At 30.6% G+C, this 13,013-nt stretch overlaps 1 protein-coding gene across 1 annotated transcript in view; it reads right to left on the reverse strand.

The window, feature by feature from the left end:
- Window positions 1-1,084: 1,084 nt before the first annotated feature.
- The window catches only part of LOC142321261 (TGF-beta-activated kinase 1 and MAP3K7-binding protein 1-like), a 38,123-nt gene continuing 26,194 nt past the window's right edge, over window positions 1,085-13,013 (reverse strand). The window contains exon 8 of the mRNA XM_075359262.1: window positions 1,085-10,234. Within this exon, the coding sequence (XP_075215377.1) occupies window positions 10,062-10,234 (173 nt within the window). The 3' untranslated portion in view covers window positions 1,085-10,061. The remainder of the gene's footprint in view (window positions 10,235-13,013) is intronic.

The raw sequence follows: 13,013 nt of genomic DNA on the forward strand, positions 1-13,013 counted from the left end.
ATTCACGAATAATTATTAATGAATGTCTACTTAAGAGTTTAGAATTCTATTGTCTATATCCACTTGCCACACAATTTTACCTATACCGAGTGAAGTCGTTATTTTACAAACCCTGGGGCTATTCTTGGTAGCGCTTAATTTCTGAAGGAAAAGGAGTATTTATTGTAACATGTAATGAAACTTTTAGTGAAAAATTATTGATTAGTACCGTTTTGATTCTATCTAAAAATCTGAATCCTGAGGGATTTAAAGTTTAGTTGAAGAGAACACATGTGCTAACAAGACTGCACCATGCTTGCTGAAATGAAGAATTTCAAATCTCTTTAAAAATAAAAAATAAAGAATTAGAGCACAATAATAATTGCATAAATTAATGAATACTGTAATGGTATATTTATTTTTCTGTAAATCTAATTGAATAAAAAAATGACTGATCATAAATTATAACTAAAAAGTAACTAAAAAAATAATAAAATATATTAATCACAAATATATACAAATATTTTTTCATGAAAATATGAATGGCTTCAAACCCAGAAAGAGAGAACTATTCATGCTAAAAGGGGGTGTTGTTCTTGTCGAAAAAGTTCCATTATACACAGAAGTGGTAAAATATTTTATAAGATGCCAAAGCTACAAGAAAATTGGTTAAGTGATTTTCAAGTTGGTTAATTTTCTAAACAAAAAATTAAACATCCCATGAAATCCTGGTCAGGATTGATATTTTCATACCCAACAAAATTTGATGAAAGTAAAATTTGAAAACTGGATAGGGCACTGAATAGGTCAGGAGGAATATATTCTATTTAATTTTCCGGAAGGAATGATTAAAGTGAGAAAAAAGAGAAGATATATGTGATGTCAATTAGTGAGTAGAAGAAAGGTAATAAATGCTATTGTAAGTAGGTTATGGAAAGAAGCTACATATCCTGTGAGTGTATGGTTTTCATGGGTGTAACCTCATGAAAACCTGATTACTTGTAAATAAATGACAGTATGATTTTGAAATAATGAAAATACCTTCAAAAAAATATGTTTTTATTGCTTTCATTAAAATTTTAAAAGGTTTTATCTTAAAAGTTTTACTTAAAATCAACATATAAAATAAATTAAAAATAAAAGTTATTTTATTGTCATAATAACAGTTATTGCTGAAAAATAGTTACATTAATTTAATCCTTAAACAATAACTTATTTTAAGGAGTGTATTAACATAAATTCATAAAATACTGATATATGTTATACAGTCATCAAATGTTAAATAAAGTAATAACTCCTTAATAATTAATTAAGTATTACTATTCAATTTTTATAAGAGTTGCTTTACCTGAATTTAAATTTTCAACTGTCTACTTTTGTATAATTTTGAGTATTCATCATTTAAAATTTATTGTTTTTTACTTATTTATAGTCAAATTATTTTTAAAAAAATGAATAACAAAAGCCAATAAAAAATTCAGAGCTTATATATATAGAAAATAGTATAATTACATAAACCTCAGCAGTTGATTAAAATGGTAAAATATGAGAGTTGTCCAGAGTAACTTATATTTTGCTAAAAAAACAACAGTTGTTGGAAAAGATTAATTACATACGAGGGATATCTCTAAAGTAAAGACTGCTGGGAAATTTCTCTCCTTAAGGTTGGCAAACCTGTCATTCATGGCCACGCTAGTAATGTACACACTGCTTGTTGTCAGTAAATTGTCGTGTTGTAATATCTTTGATTATACAATTATTGATTATTGATTATAAAATGAATAGGAAAATCAATGTTGCCATTAACTGTAAAATACATAGGAGTTATATGCTTTTTAAACCATCAAAACATTAAGCCGGCTGAAATTCATAGGCAGTTGGTTGCTAATGATAGACAGTGATAATGTAATGAATGAAAGAAACGTTCGAAAATGGTGTGCAAGGTTTAGAAGTAACAAAATTAATGTGCATGATGAAGAACGTGTTTGGGGAGGCCCTCAATAATCAAGGACTTGTTGAAACACGTCGATGATGAAATCAGAAAAGATCATGGCTCAATGATTTCCAATCTGGCCCTTCTTTTTTCTGATATCTCAAGAGCTGTTATTGGTCACATTGTCCATGACCATTTAGGCTTCAAAAAGGTTTGTGAACGTTGGATGCCGCACTTCTTAATGGAATGTCACAAAAAAATCCAAATAGGATCTGCTTTAGAATTTTTGATGCACTACACAGAAAAAAGTGATGAGTTTCTTAATTCAATTATCAGCAATAAAACATGGATTTCATGTTACACACCAGAGAGAAAACGGCAGTCTAGTGAATGGAATCATCCTCAGTCACCAATGAGACCAACAAAAATCAGCCACAGCCATTTGGATGCAAACTGATGGCCACAGTCTTTTGGGATCAATTTGGCATACTGCTGATTCATTTCATGCCACGTGGAACAACTATAAATGCAGAAGCCTACTGTGAAACTCTATGCAAGTTACTGCGCACCATTCAAAATCAGCTACTTGGGCAGCTGACCATGGGCATCATCCTGCTGCATAATAATGCATGTACACTTGTTGCGAGTCCAACATATAATTTACTGAGGACATTTGGATGGGAAATTTACAATCACCCAACATGTAGTCCGGACTTAGCTCATTCTGATTACCATTTGTTTGTAAAATTGACAGAATTTTTGAGTGGTAAGCAATTTGCGGGTGACGATGAACTTAAAAATGCTGTTAATCAGTGGCTAAATGGACTGGTGGCACAAGAATATCACAAGGGTACATTGAAGCTGGTGTATTGCTACGATAAATGTCTTAATTCATTTGGCGATTATATAGAGAAGTAGTACAAGGTATGTAGTTTAAGAGAAATAAAAAATATTTATAAAGTTTTTATAATAACTTTTTTTACAATGAAACAGTCTTTCCTTTAGAGATACCATCTCGTACAATTTGAAAATATATCTTTACAACTAATTTCCTTCTTAGTTGTCCAATAAATTGTGACACTTGTTATGGTGGATGAGTTTTTGTATCCCTTCATCAAAAAATGCTGACGTCTGGTTTTCAATTATTTTTTGGTACCCAACAAGTGTAAAACTTATGGTAATCCATCTTATTCGTTATAACTTCATGCGAAAGACTACATGAAACTTTTTGAAACTGAAATGAAAGCTCTGTAATATTAATTAAAACAGCAGTTAGGGCCAATCTTTTCATCAACTTTCACTATTAGTTTGTCAGTCAGAACACTAGACTGGCCATATTGTTTTTATTGTCAACATTTGAGCGGCCATTTTTAAACATGATACAAAAGTGCCTCACTGTACCTTCTCATTACATTTTTCCCATAAAAATCATACAGTTCCTGATAAATCTGAATGGGTTTGCAGATTTTTACCAAAAGAAATATAATAACCATTCTCACTTCACAACTGGTGGAATTTTCTATAGAGGCACACATTTTAAACACTCATAAAAAATTAAGAGCCATAACAATCCTGCATGTAGCAGCTCGATGCGAACTGAGTCAGGCTAGCAACAATCACCAAGATGGTGCTGCTATCCCTACTCTTTGCAAACAGCGAAATGTAAGTTACTTTCTGGGTAGCCCTCATACATTTATGATCTATTAAGAAATGTTTAATAACAGTTAGATCATATACCTGTCTTGCTTCCTACAAAAAAAAATTTTTGATAACTCTATTTCCTCACTGTAGGCCTACATTTCAAATTACCTAGCAGATGCATACTCACTAAGATTCCAGAAAACTCTAATGAAATTCACTTGATAAAGAGTATATGATTTTCTAATCATTAGAGGATTAAAATTACACAATAGAATGTCATGATGTATATATATGTACATGTATATAAACCTGTTCTGTTCTTGTATTATATAAAAATTACACATCAATGTTTAACCAAATACAGAGAATACAGTATTTAATACAAATACAGTAAATATAGAGTACGAGTTAACACAATGTTGAGCATGATCAACTTAAAAGTAGTCAGTTATTTCAAAATATTAATTTTATTACATTCATATTTATTATTATTTATAACAATTGCTTATACGTAAATAATTTCGACTATCAACAAAAATGGCTGAAAGTGGCGTCTACTTGCTTCTAAATATTTATACACATGATTCAGCATTGATCAGATAGTTTTTCACATATTCCATATGTAACTGTACTGCAGCAGTAATTTTTGTCTTCAATACAGACAAAACTTTTATAAACACAGCAATACTAAAGACAGTATTGTTATCTACAGTAAAAGTAATCATTTCAAAGCTCAGATTAACTAAAATATTTCAACTTCTATAAATTGGTGGCAAAATGTTAACAAGAACATAACCTACAGTTCCAGCATTATTAACATTCTGTGACATCATGAAAACAGTTCAAATTAAAATAAAGAAAGAGATGTAAACAAGTTAGATTGTGAAAATAATACTTGTAAACATTTCCTGGTCCTATCACCACCAGTATGTTTTTGTTGGCTGTGGTTAGTCAATAATTTAAGTGTATCTTGAAAAGTGAAATGTTTGACTACATTAATCAATTAGAAAAATCTACAAAAAATAATATAGCAAAATGTTGTAAGTAAAAATGAAACACTTTTATAAAAAAAAAGAAGAAACAAGTTATACAATGAAATTGAGAAAGACACATTAACTTATAATAAAACCTAAATAAATTAAATGTACTATTATTTTACTTTTACTTGTTAAAAGTAAAATATCTCGAATAACCCAACAAATAGTATCCTCTCAATATCAAAACAAATTGCAACTATTTTACTGGAGTGTTAGCACCAGGGGCTTACAATTCCTGATAAGCTAATTTTGTAAGAAAGGTATTCTACATGTTCTGTTGTATTTCAGTACATAACTTGAGAAATTGCATAATGACAAATTAACATTGTTTAAATCACAAACTGATTAATTTCACAGACAATAAACATGCACAAACATAAAATAAGATTTTATGATCTAATTACAATTATTTACAGGCAATTAACGTTTTACTTAATTAATCAACTACTTTTACCAACTACATAAAAATAATTGATTTTTGTAAGTGTTTATTTTATGAATTAATTTTTTTTTCTATTCGTTTAGTGTAAAAATAAATCTTGCAACGAGTAAAATTAAATATAACAAATAATTTATAGTAAAAAGTCAACAAATATTAACATTAAGAATAAGTAGGCCTACAACTACAATAATTGTTTTTTTAAAATTTATATCAAAAGAAAATTATATAAAACATTATAAAGAAGTTCTAAAATAAAATACTAAACAGGGTTGTGACTAGTTAAGAAAAAATACATCATATTTGCTTTGAAACAAAAACAAGCAAATTCTAATTTATTATTAATAAATAAATATCACATATTTTATGAATTGTAATAAACAATCAAAGAACTATTTAACACTGAATAATGTACTAGACAGAACTCTGACGAGGTTCAGAGGTAAGATGTAAAATATTTATACATAAAGCAGGTACTGGGTTCAACAACCAACAATTTTATTTTTTTATATAATTACAGTTATTAATTGATTTACAATGAAGTAATTATTTACAATACATTATTCATAATTTAACATCACATTTTATGATGTTTATAACAAAAAAATCATTTCAATTAATGTGATAAATATATACATAAAATCAAAATTCTGCTAGTAATCACTAAGTTACACATTTAATAAAATATATGAGGTGCGACAATAAAGTAATGAGGCTAATTTTTCTTTGCAAGATGTGGCAACGCTGCAGCTTGCGTAGGCACACCATCTTTGACCTTGGTCTATAAGCTACTTCTAGTCCAAGCGGCACATTGATGCAACTGCTCAGTCGTGAGTGCTGTAATAAGTGAACACGTGTTTGTGTCTCTCATCACAGAAATGAAACCGCAAAATATTGTGCAATGGTATGCCATTTCTTTTTGCATTAAATTGGGTGAAAACGCGACGACACCTTATGGTAAGCTTCAGAAGGTTTTTGGAGAGGAGGTTATGTCAAGAGCTCAAGTTTTTCGGTGGCATAAAATTTTTAGTGAAGGCAGAACGAATGTTGAAGATGAAGACCGCAGTGGACAACCATCAACCTCACGGACAGATGTCAACTTGACCAGGGTACATGAAATCGTACGATCTGATAGAAAATTATCCGTGAAAATGATTGCAGAAGAACTCAACATCAATCGAGAAACGGTTTGTCTAATATTAACTGAAGATCTTGGTATGAGAAAGATTTGTGCAAAAATGGTCCCCAAAAATCTCACACAACAACAGCGAGAAACACGGAAAAATGTGGCAGCCAATCTGTTAGAGCAAACGGAAATCAATCCAGATTTGTTGAGCCGTGTTATCACTGGTGATGAAGGTTGGTTTTTCAATACGATCCAGAGACAAAACGCCAAAGTTCGCAATGATGCTCAAAGGGATCACCCAGACCAAAAAAAGCTCACATGTCAAAGTCAAAAGTGAAATGCGTGCTTGTGTGCTTCTTCGATTCCAAAGGAATTGTTCATAAAGAGTGGGTGCCTCCTGGACAAACAGTTAACCAATACTTCTACAAAGAAATTTTAGAAAGACTTCGTAAACGAGTTCTTCGTGTCCGTGCCAACATTGCTGATAATTGGATTCTGCATCACGATAATGCGCCATCCCATACTGCTCTGTCAGTACAGCAATTTTTAACCTCAAAACAAATTTTAGTATTACCACAGCCACCTTATTCACCAGATATCGCTCCGTGCGACTTTTTTTCTATTTCCAAGAGTCAAAATGGCGGTCAAGGGACACCATTTTCAAACAACACAAGATGTCCAAAAGCTGTGATGAGAGACTTGGAGGATATTACAGAAGATGAGTTCCAGAAATGTTACCATCAATGGCAGAAGCACTGGAATAAGTGTGTGCAATCAGAGGGGAACTACTTTGAAGGAGACAACACTAAACATGACTAAAACGGTAAACAACACTTTTTTTTCACATCAGTCTCATTACTTTATTGTCGCACCTCTACACTAATTTCATGAATTAGCAAATATCTAATCTACTTCCCACAACACAAAACATTTTAACAACAAAATTATTAAAAACATATTTAATTTTGTTATAAAAATAATATCTGCTGCTGAATACTTTTTTTAACTGATGAATTAATTCACCACAGAAGCCTACAAAGAAACTTGGGAAAATGAAAATGATAATTTACCCTTCAGAAAATGCCATGCCTTACAAGAATTCAAACCCAGGACCTCCCAATGAAAGGCCAAGATGCTACCACTCTACAAAAGAGATCAGCAGTTTTTTTTTCCCCAATAACTTGTGATTAGTAAGGAATCAGTATATTCAGATTTTTCTAAATAAAAAATTGAGTTAAAAATTATACATTTTATTACAATTAAAAACTTATAAAATTAACAGGAAGAAATGTAAACATCAATTGGAGATATGTCGACGTAATAGCTTAGATTCATTGACTTTAAGTCTGTTGAGTTGTATACAACTCAAACACTAAAAAACCTTTGTAAAATTCATTGATCAGAAAAATCTAATAAAACGATTTATTTTCAAGTGATAACACAAACATTAATCAACAGATAAAAATCAGTTTAAGACTGCACCTCTTACACCAGAACAGCTCCACAATTACTGAAATATCTCAGGAAGTAACATCATAGAAATTAATGGACTTGAGATAAGGTAGATACCAATGACCAAAGATACATTGCTCAAAATGCAAGTGATCATTTTCATTGTGCTGGATTCAAATCTCAGTAAGAATCTAAATTTATTTCATTACCCTATAAATGATTAATAAAGAGTGAATCATGGAACCCTGACAATTTTAAAAGGAAAATAAGTTGGCAGCCCTGGTGTGTTAGGCAGGATGGAAATGGCTGGAATCATTCATACCAGATGCTATTTCAGTAACAACAGAGCAGTGGACCGCTGTACATTATGTGTTCATAGTAAAAACATTTTAAAAACAGCGATTAGTTGATTACACAGCAATTATTCCAATGGCCTTTCAATATTTCATACTCCTGCAGCATTACGACAAAGTTGTTGGAGAGAAAATTCCAAATTACTGATTCTGCAATGAAAAATGAACCACCAGTCTGTGCGTTCCATGAGAACTTCAAACACTGACAGAATCAATGATAAGCCCTCAACGCTCAACTAGGAAGCATACTGTAGCCTTCGTTTATCCCAATTTATTTTTTATTTATTAAAATAAGAATTGAAATGCTTATTTCAATAAGGATTATTCAAATAGAAAAGTATTGCTCATGAGGTAATTGAAGAAGAAAATTGATAATATCAAGGAAATTTAAAAAACACGAATCATGACAAAGGAAAAAAAATTCTAAGAAAGTTAAAGCTAGTAAATAATTGGTTAAAAATGCAACTAATGAGAATGTTACTCACCAGTAAAACATGATATTGGAACACACTGCTGTAAAAAAATTGAATTAAATCAAGAAAGCAGATGGCAATAAAATTTTATAAACAACTGGTATATTTACTGAAATCTTATACTCTCCACAATGGAATACCTTACTTATTATAAATATTCCTCTGGTACATATCTTTTGACTGCACCTTATAATAAAAAACTTTCTCAAAAAACATTAAAGGCCATATATGTTATAGTTGACTGACAGTCTCATTGAATAACCTGAAAGTCATTTTGACTTTGGTTAGCAGATAAACTAAAGGACTTCAATCAAGAAGAAGGAGAAAATCTTTTGCTATTAAAAATTAAAAAAAAAAAAAAAAAAAAATACTAATTATTGTAAAACGTTATAAAAGTATACTGTTAAGTTTGTGTTCTATTTCATTCATTTTACTACTTGAACCATCTAATACAAATATGTACTTAGATACTTATTAATGTGGTTTACTAATAAAGCAGATATATTTATTACTGAATATTTATATTCAGTATATTTAATATGCTTGCATATTTATTAAATGCTTACAATATTTATTAAAAACTGGTATACTTGGAGAAATAGTTACATTACTCAACAATTAATTTTTTTTACTTCTTTCATACATTCAGTCATTTTAAGAACTTATATATTCTTTACATTATAAGCGATACATGAACCTTTATTTGAAATATGTATATTTATAATTAAAAAAATTTTTGTCAATATGTTTTGCATTTATTTATTTATTTATTATTTTTTATTCAGTTTATTTATTTTTTTGCATTTTTCTTTTTTATTATTTTGTCACTAATAATTGTAGATAACCAAGAGTTTTTTCCACACATACCATTATCTTTCAACTGCAATATCACATAAATTAAAAAGTATTTTAATTCCTTATAAACACATGTTAAAAAACGTTTACAAAATATAAGAGGATTAAAAGAAAAACAAATTAAAAATTCTGTTAATTGAAACTTTTGGAAGTCTGAGGCCTTACAATTATAAATAGTATAGACTTATTAAAAGCATTATAAAAAAAAAGCTCAACTTTTTATAAAGCAACTAACGGAGCATAAATTTGCTTTATGAAGAATATTAAATAATAGTATAAAAGGTTAACTTACAAAAAATAATAAAATTTTATAAATCTGAATTCATATTCTGTATTTCATTTCATCCATCTTTATTGGTCATCTGACATTCTATTAATAATATAATCAGAACTTAACTACGCCAAACACTCATAAATATATGAATTTTCTTCTCAAAAACTGTATCCAACTTTGGGTACATATATAAATGAAATAAGTTTAAAAATGGAAGCATAACCACAGTAGAATCAGAATTTTTTCATTAAAAAAAATATATATACATGAGTATGATATATAGAAGAACATAATATATAATGAACACACACTTCTAAATCAGAATACAAGTAAATACATCCCTCACAAAAATCCACAAATGTCAGTACCGACATTAATTGTAAAATAATGATGTTTCTGTAAACAGTAATGAGTTTGTATTAGACAAACTCCAAAATCAACTTTCTAGCTATATTCCTTATACACAATTTTATACCTATTATAAATATTCATTACAAAATTAAAATTCTATTCCTTCTGGAAGAGTTCCTTCTAATTTTGCAAGTTCCACATTTTTGTAATACTCTGTGAAATCAACATATGGTGTGATTTTTTCATTAGCTTTTTTCTCTGCTGTATAACTTTCTCCTGATGAACTAGTAGTATTTTCAGTACTATTAGTTACTGTTGTGTCTGCAACAAATTTTTAACAAAATAAAATATTTATTTGATAAATATAAATAATCTGACAGGCAGTTTTATAAGACCATTTTAAAACTTATGTTTTATAAAACTGACTTTCAAAAAAACCTGCCTAAAAAATAAAAAATTGTTCAATTTCAATTCTCTAAATTTAAGCTTTTTGAAGTTAGTAAAAATTAAAAACAGTTACCAAAATATCACTAACCCTTCATTTGGTGCTGACTAAAAAATTAAAATTTAAAGAATTGAAATATTATTTTTTTTTATAATCAGCATTTTTTTAAATATCTCTTATTTCTAAAAAAAAATTTATTTCACATATTGTTAGTTTTTTTTAAACATGACAAGCATATAATATATCTACTTACATGAAAATACACTATTAACAAGAAATGCAAAGGCTTAACATTATGAACAGTTTGTCTTAATAAAAATAAGGAAAGGAATGTAAAAAGTGATATAAAGCATGAGAAATTATGAGACTGATTATGAAATAAGGTCCCATGAAATAACAAAGTGTATATTTTTTTATCCTATTTTCCAAGGGATTTTCTTAAATTTTTAGTGAAAAATATTTTGAATATCAGACTCTATTATATTATTATGTCCTAATAATCCACATTAATATGCAATCATGACAAAAAAAGACCTTAAAATTATCTATGAAGACAATTTAATTTTTCATTAAAAATGTTTTACTTAAATTATTTTTTTTTAAGTTCCAGATAACATTTTTCTTAGACTTTGTGACCAATTAGTCAGTGAAGCAGAAAAGATATATCTTGCAAAATCTCATTAAACATTATTTGAGGCAAAGAATTAGACAATCAACAACCCTCTTGCTGTTAAAAAAAAAACTCATATTTGGTTGCTAGCAACCTAATGACTTAACACAGAAGTAATGCAAAATCAGACACAAAAACTGATCAACCACTACGCGGTTCATCTATTTTGCAAGCTTCTAAAGCACAAAATTTTACTGCCCACCTACTTGGTACTGTGATCAACAGTTTCATCATCATAAACAGCTTTTAAAGGGCAATGAAAGTCACTAGTGTTCACATTTTCCACTGATAAAAAATTCAATCACTGCATGTTGCTTTAGAAGACATGTTGACACAGGCATACTCCATAACTATGGCAACTCATAAATGAGAGGGCATGGTTCAACAAGTTTTGGAATGTAAGTAGTTGGAGAACAAAACAATCAGATGACAGCACATATTACCTTTACGTGACATTTGATCTCCCGTTATATCTCAGTGTATATTGCATTTCAGCCATCCCTAAATATATATATACATGAGGGTAAGTCAATTATTATTCACAATTTAGTTATATTTTTGTTTATGTTAGTAGTACTGTCGTGTTGCGTAGATGATGCATGCGAGGTTTAATTGTTGTTATGTCTGTGCAGGATTGATGCTGCTAGGTTAGTTTCATTATCGCTGCCCTGCCGTTAACCATGGCTGCTCTGCTTTCTGTTTCCACCAAAGAAAAGCATCGTTAAGTGATCCAATTTTTGTGGTCGGAAGGTGTATCAGGGGTCGAAATTCATCAAAGACTTTCGATACAGTACGGGAACAGTGTGTTGCTGCAACGGAGTGTCTACGAATGGATTGAAAGATTAAAAAATGGTCGCACAAGTGTTACGCACAACGAAGGAGCCGGACGACTGTTTACCGCCACAAATGAGGAAAACATTGAGCGTGCATGTAACATGGTTTTCTTATACAGATGAGTAACTACTGATGAAGTGGCACATCGTCTGCACATCAGTCACAGTTCTGCCTACAAGATCTTCTACAACAGACTTGGGTTTCATAATATCTGTGCAAGATGGGTACCAAAACAACTCACACAGTTGCACATCACGCAACACGCTTGGACATCTGCCAAAAACATTTGGATCACTATGGTAACGATCTTCTTAGACAGAATCATCACTGGTGACGAAACATGGATCCATCATTACGAGCCGCAGAGTAAACGACAGAGTATGGAATGGAATTATCCAAATTCGCCCTGCAAAAAAAGTTCAAGACCCAACCATTAGCAGGAAAACTGATGCTTACAGTTTTTTGGGACTCACAAGGCCCAGTACTGGAACATTATGAGGAAAGGGACACGACAATAAACAGTGCGCGTTACAGTGAGATGCTTACTGCCAAGCTGAAGCCTGCAATTCGAAGCAAACGCCGAGGACTGCTGTCGAAAGGTGTTGTGTTGTTGCACAACAGTGCCCATCCACATACTGCTGAAACGCTCCAGAAACTCAACTTTGAAGTACTGGCTCATCCTCCTATAGTCCTGATCGTGCATCTTCTGACTACCACTTATTTGGTCCACTCAAAGAGTCATTAAGGGGCCATCGATTTACCTTGGACAAAACAGCGAAAGAAGCGGTGCTTTCCTGGCTCGCAGCTCAACCGAAAAGCTTCTTTTATGAGGGCATCAGGAAGCTTGTGCAACAATGGACCAAGTGCGTTGAAATGTAAGGGGACTATGCTGAAAAATGATGTATATGTAAGTTTCCTATTTGTATTGCAATAAAATTTATAAGTACATTGCGAATAATAGTTGACTTACCCTCGTATATATTTACTTATATTATATATATATTATATAAGTGTATATATATTATATATACACTTATTTACTTATATTAACTATGTCAGTTCTACTGTGAAAAAAATATGGAAATTCAGTTTTCACTCCAACCACCACATTTCTACTTCTCCAATGGACAACCAACTTCATGAACAAGTGC

Source organism: Lycorma delicatula, chromosome 1 (genome assembly GCF_047948215.1).
Source record: "Lycorma delicatula isolate Av1 chromosome 1, ASM4794821v1, whole genome shotgun sequence".
Classification (NCBI taxonomy): Eukaryota; Metazoa; Arthropoda; class Insecta; order Hemiptera; family Fulgoridae; genus Lycorma; species Lycorma delicatula.